The sequence below is a fragment of the Bufo bufo genome, chromosome 1 (assembly GCF_905171765.1).
Source record: "Bufo bufo chromosome 1, aBufBuf1.1, whole genome shotgun sequence".
NCBI lineage: Eukaryota > Metazoa > Chordata > Amphibia > Anura > Bufonidae > Bufo > Bufo bufo.
Genome location: NC_053389.1, coordinates 214,507,995 through 214,514,282, shown reverse-complemented (window position 1 = coordinate 214,514,282; position 6,288 = coordinate 214,507,995). Strand labels below are relative to the sequence as shown.

The 6,288-nt window shown below is 53.2% G+C and overlaps 1 protein-coding gene across 3 annotated transcripts; it reads left to right on the top strand.

Annotated features, from left to right (window-relative positions):
* The first annotated feature begins 300 nt into the window (after positions 1 to 300).
* LOC121003196 (translation initiation factor IF-2-like) lies at positions 301 to 5,479 on the top strand. 3 transcript variants are annotated; one of them, XM_040434856.1, is made up of 3 exons: positions 301 to 1,275; positions 3,749 to 3,829; positions 4,752 to 5,479. In XM_040434856.1, the coding sequence occupies exons 1-3, from the start codon at positions 381 to 383 to the stop codon at positions 5,345 to 5,347; spliced, it is 1,572 nt and encodes a 523-aa protein (XP_040290790.1). In that variant the 5' UTR covers positions 301 to 380; the 3' UTR covers positions 5,348 to 5,479. The 3 variants fall into 3 exon arrangements, with proteins under 3 accessions (XP_040290790.1, XP_040290798.1, XP_040290783.1); XM_040434864.1 differs by lacking the exon at positions 3,749 to 3,829; XM_040434849.1 differs by having other exon boundaries at positions 304 to 1,275; positions 3,749 to 5,479.
* The last annotated feature ends 809 nt before the right edge of the window (positions 5,480 to 6,288 follow it).

Below are 6,288 nucleotides of genomic sequence, written 5' to 3'. Positions count from 1 at the left end.
AGCGCTCCGTGCGAGCGCGATCAAGCTGAGTTTGAAACTGAGTACTGCCGCCGGCCAGGGCAGGCTCAACATAAAAACTATCATAATAGGGTCCAGCCTCCCAATATCCCTTCACCTTGGACGCAGGAGCAGAAAGAAAGTGAGGCCGGACGAAGCGGCACGCTTCAGGGGAGGCCGGCATGAGGGGTTTTGTGAGCAAGGGTCAGGGAAGGTAAGGGTTAAGTGGATGAGTGCAGGAAAAGGGGGGAGGAGCTAGAAAGGGGCGGGGAGCGGCAGGCTGAAGTAGTGGTGAGGCAGGTCAGCGCCCGCCATTTTAGGAGCAGAGAGCCAGCATCTGGCAGAGAGCCAACATCTTCTGAACTGCAGCATCGGATTCAGCAATGGCAGAAGCAGTGGAGGTGATGCTGCGGCGCTTGAGGGAAGCGGCGGACACCAGGGGCAGCGACTGGCTGGAGCAGCAGGTGACCGCATTGCTAGGGGGGGCGGAGGTGGGTACGTCTAGCCCTACTCCAGCAGCTACACGGCCGCGGCGGGTACGGCCGCCGGCGCGCCTGAGCCCTGATTTACCCCCCCGGGTCCGGCGCCGTGTCAGGAGCCCCACAAGGGACCCTCCACGCCGGGAGCATTCTAAGGCTACTGCGGCCTCCCGGCGTGGGAGGAATCCATATGTCCGGCGGGACCCTCCAGAGGCTGTGGGGCCTTCCCCTCAGCCCATCGCGCCAGCAACAGGGGAGTCAGGACCTGGTTCTGCAGGATCCCCTCCTGTCCCCAGGAGTCGGAGGCCTGCTCAGCGTGGGAGAGGTAGTGGCAGCAGAGGCAGCAGCGGGGCTGCGCGGTCGGCCAGGGCGGCCCGGCGCAGGCCCTTACAGGATGAGCCCCTTTCAGTGGCACACGAGGCTGCGCCTGTAGGTGCCAGGGACGGGCGCAGGCCTTGCCATGATGCGCTTCTTACAGAGGAGGAGGACGAGGCTGTTCTGGACGGCTCCCCGCCCCAGAGCAGGCCTCTTGGGCATGAAGACAGGCGTGCAGATGCTTATATGGAGGACAGGGAGTTGCGCAGGCCATTTCCTGAGGGCGGACAGTTTGCTACTGGTCCTGACACCGTGGAAGACAGAGGGCGTCCCAGAGCCATTCCTAACGCACCCAGCAGTGATCCGGCTGGGGTGCTGCCGGCGAACAGCGCAAGTACCCATCAAAGGAATGTCGTGGATCCAGGAGTCGTCCGTCAGGAAGCAGGACCTGCGGCTGCCGGGTTCACAGCACCCGGGCAGCTAGGTGAGACATCACTGGGAACACTGTTATCTATATTTAATGTGGCGCCTTGGGCGGGGGGGAGCAATAGTGCTATTATCGGTGGTTTGGGGCGCTTGCTGTGTGGTTTAGCTGGGGTTAGTCAGGATAGGGGGGCAACGGGGGCTACCCCCTTAGCAGCATGGGGGTTGGGGGCAGAAAATAGCGATGTACCGGCGACCGCTAACAATAGTAATGTAGCAGTGGCCAATAGCACAAGTGTAGCCGAATCAGTGTCAGTGCAGACGCAGGCGGGAGGTGAGGAGGATAGGCCCAGATTAGATGACGCCGCAAAAGGGGAGGTGTATGTTTGCTTTGAGGGTCCCCTGGGAGCGCATTTTAAAACGGAGGTGCGTGAGAAAATTTGGAAGGGAGAGTATATAGAAATTTTTTCGCTGCTTCCGTTGGAGCGGTTCAACCTTGATGTGGTAAAAAAGGATGGAGTAAGAAAGGAGGATGATGATAAGCGTCGCTATCGCCTTATCCCTAGGTCATTTAGTAATTGGCTACAGGCCTTTGCTATTTTGGCAAGTGTGATTGGGGAGAAGAGTCCGGAATGCTGTTCCCCTTTATTTTGCTATCTGGATGCTATTGGGGAAGCCTATAGAGTGTATGGGGGTTCCGGGTGGTTACGGTATGACGAGCAGTTTCGTCAGAGGAAAGCGGTCCGTCCTAATATGAGATGGGACCATAAGGACATTGCGTTATGGATGAGGGTGACAGCGCCAGGTAGGAGTGGTCAGTCCTTTCGGAGTGAGTCAGGGGTTGGGGTACAGCAAGGTACAGGGACGCCCCCAGTTGGAAGAGGATACTGCTTCCTTTTCAATGAGGGAAGTTGCAAATTCGGCCAAAAATGCAAATTTAGGCATGAATGTTCCGTGTGTGGCGGGGGCCATGGGGCTAGCAGATGTTTTAGAGGGGGTAGACAAAGGGGGGGGGATAGTTTTGCAAAAGGGGCAGACCCCAGTGCGAGTGGAAAGGATGGTGGGGCATCTAAATAGATATCCGAACCAGGAGTTAGCTGAATTTTTGTATTCAGGGTTTAAGTTCGGTTTTCATATACCTTCACACCCGTTACCAGTCTTAGAGAAGCGGAAGAATTTGCGCTCGGCATTGCAGTTCCCGGACATAGTGACAGGAAAGTTAGCTAAAGAGGTTTCCCTAGGGAGGATGGATGGTCCGTTGGTTACATCACCCATCAGTAACTTGCGAGTTTCCCCTTTGGGTTTGATCCCTAAGAAGGAGCCTAATAAATTTAGGCTCATCCACCATTTATCATTCCCTAAGGGTGCGTCGGTCAATGAGGGCATTGACCTGGAACTTTGTTCTGTGGTTTATGCTTCCTTTGATGCGGCTGTGGAATGGGTAAGGAAGCTGGGTCCGGGTACCCTGTTGGCAAAATGTGATATTGAAGCGGCATTTAGGTTGTTGCCAGTTCACCCGGATAGTTTGTATTTACTGGGTTGTTTTTGGAATGGCGCTTATTTTGTGGATAGGTGTTTGCCAATGGGCTGTTCAATATCGTGTGCATATTTTGAGCGTTTCAGTTCTTTTCTGGAGTGGGTGGTGGTTCAGGAATCAGGTTGTCACTCTGTCATTCATTATTTGGATGATTTCCTGTGTTTGGGGCCGGGGGGATCCAGGGTTTGTTCGTTGTTGTTATCCACATTACAGTCTGTTTTTGAGTGTTTTGGAGTCCCGTTAGCGGTGGACAAAACGGTGGGGCCGGCTACTGAGCTAAGTTTTTTGGGTATTGTCATAGATACACAGCGGATGGAGTGTAGGCTACCAGTAGACAAAGTGTCAGATTTAAGAACAGAGGTGGCGGCGGCATTGACAGCAAAAAAGATTCGTCTGCGGGACCTGCAGTCTTTGTTGGGCAAATTAAATTTTGCATGCAGAATCCTACCTATGGGCCGCATTTTTAGTAGGAGGTTGGCTTCAGCGACAGGAGGGGTGGTGTCTCCCCACCATTTTATTAGACTAGGCAGTGAGTTGAAAGGGGATTTGAAAGTTTGGGATTCCTTTTTAAAACAGTTTAATGGCAGAGCATTAGTTATGGGGGGGGGTGGTTGATGCGTTTGATTTCGAATTGTTTACGGATGCTGCGGGTGGAGCGGGTTTTGGGGCGTACTGTGAAGGGCAGTGGTGTGCGGGTCGGTGGCCTGAGTCCTGGGTACGAAAAGGGTGGGTAAAAAACGTGGCATTGTTGGAACTCTTCCCCATTGTGTTGGCAGTCACGCTCTGGGGGGAGAAGTTTCGGCACAAGAAGGTTCGTTTCCATTGTGACAACTTGGGAGTTGTGCAAGCCATCAACAGGGTAACGGCTTCTTCCCCCCCAGTTATTTGCCTATTGCAGCAGTTGGTTCTCCGGTGTTTGTCCCTTAATGCTTGGGTGTTTGCGGTGCATGTGCCTGGTTCCTCTAACTGTATAGCTGACGCACTTTCTCGTTTTCAGTGGGAGCGGTTTCGCCAGCTGGCCCCGGAGGCGAGTCAGGTCGGATTGGTGTGTCCAGAGTCGTTGTGGGAGATCCTGGAGGTACCGTAGCTTGTCTGTTGCAGGCATCATTGAGTGAAGGCACGTGGAGGATGTACGATAGGGCTTGGAGTAGGTGGCAGCAGTGGTGTAATGACCTAGGGGTCGAGGTACTGGACGGGGAAATTCCGTTGTTACTGTTCATTGGCCACGTGAAGGATCAAGGTTGGTCGGTTGCCAAGATCAATGGTTGCATGGCGGGCTTGGCTTTCGGATTCAAGTTGCGGAATTCCCCGGACATTACTAAGTCCTTTTTGGTCCGACAAATTTTGAAGGGTTATAGAAGGTTTCAGCGTGTCAAAGATTCCCGCCTACCGGTGTCCTTTTCGTTATTGTTACAGTTAGGGGAGCAGGTAGCTGGAGTGTGTCGCTCGGCTTGGGAGGTGAGCTTATTTAGACTAGCCTTTGCTCTGGCTTTTTTCGGAGCCTTTCGTTTAGGGGAGTTAGTGTGTGCAAGTGTGCAGCGGGAAGGGGGTCTGAGGAGTGAGGATGTAACGTTATATGACGACAGGGTGCTGATTTATCTGAGATTTTCAAAGACGGATCAGGAGGGGAGGGGTCATTTAGTCTCATTGTTTGAGGTGCCGGGATGTCTATTGTGTCCAGTACGGTGTTTGCGGGATTTTCAAGGAAGGGCAGGGGTCGCGGCAGGACCGATTCTCAGACACGAGGATGGCTCCTTTTTATCACGATTTCAATTTATAGCGGTATTCAAGAAATGTTTGCGTAATCTAGGAATGGACTCTGGCAAGTTTACGGGTCATTCCTTCAGGATAGGTGCTGCCACGGAGGCTGCTCGCTTGGGGGTGCGAGATGAAGTGATTAAGCGTATTGGGAGGTGGGAGTCGGAGCGTTTTCGGCTGTATGTGCGTTTAGGGGCAGTTTAAGGCTGTGTCTAACCATGTTTGTCTCGTTCTTTTTTCAGGTGATGCCCCGTTATTAGTTTGGATCCTGGGCCATTCGTTCGTGTTCTGGGGGGCATTACGAGCGGATGTTCGGCAGAATGGGCGGCAGCTGGGGTTTGATCGGGGGACAGCCATAGTAAGATGGATCGGACGCAGAGGTATGGTGTGGGGTAGTGTTTTGCAGGAGGTTCATCGGCAAGCCAGGTTAGATAGAGTCCCAGATATCTTGGTGTTGCATGTTGGGGGAAATGACCTAGGGGTCCGACCTTGCAGAGAGTTGATCAGGGATATACGTTTTGATTTTTTGCGTTTGTGGTCCCTCTTCCCGTCAGTTGTCACTGTGTGGTCGGACATTGTCCCCAGGAAGGTCTGGAGGGAGGCGAGATTGGTTGAAAGGCTGAATAAGGCTAGGATTAAGCTGAACAGGGTGATTGGGCGGTTCTGTGCCAAACATGGGGCGGTGGTGGTGAGGCACCCCGAGTTGGAAGCAGGAACAGGAGGCTTTTGGAGACAGGATGGAGTCCACCTCAATGCGGTGGGCATTGATTTGTGGTCACTGGACTTGCAGGGAGGTATTGAAACAGCCCTCCGGGTGTGGCGGAACGCGCGAGCTTAAGGGCTGTCAAGCTGCGCGTTGTTGGCGGGGGGAGGTCATAGAAGCTGGGGCTACTGGATGGTAACGGTGAATGAGAGGGCCTCAATGGTGGGGCTGGACTCTCAGAGTTGGGGCACCTGGTTGGCTTGGTATGGCGTCCGTCAGTTGGTGTCCCCGAGCTTGTGGTACGCGGCTGGGGGCAAGATGGAATTGCCGTGGTGGTTTGTGGTCGTTTAAGGTGCAGTTAGGCGGCTTCTAGGACCCCCCTCGTCAGTTAGACATGTATATATTTATATATATATGTCATTGTTATATCAAGTGTTATGTTTATTCATGTTATTTATATTATTTAATAAAAGACGGCTGCTGTGGCCGATTTAATCCAAACAGTGGCTGTGTGTGGTTATTGGGAGAGGAAATGGGGAAGGTTAGTTAGCTAAATGATGGGGTAGTGGACCCGAGCGTAGCCAATAACCCTACTCAAGTGAGGCCGGACGAAGCGGCACGCTTCAGGGGAGGCCGGCATGAGGGGTTTTGTGAGCAAGGGTCAGGGAAGGTAAGGGTTAAGTGGATGAGTGCAGGAAAAGGGGGGAGGAGCTAGAAAGGGGCGGGGAGCGGCAGGCTGAAGTAGTGGTGAGGCAGGTCAGCGCCCGCCATTTTAGGAGCAGAGAGCCAGCATCTCCCTCCCTCCCGTAGTGTGTACTTGGATGTTTCAGGGCGGCAACGGTATATTATAGAGGGGATGCATATATAAAAAAAAAAAAAAAAATGTGTATTTTATAAATAAATAAATGTATTAAAAAAAAAAATGGACAAGGGGGTGGTGGACGGAGTGTGTCTTTAAGTGTTGCGTTTGTCGCAGCAGTCGTGGCGGGGGGAGGTCATAGAAGCTGGGGCTACTGGATGGTAACGGTGAATGAGAGGGCCTCAATGGTGGGGCTGGACTCTCAGAGTTGGGGCAC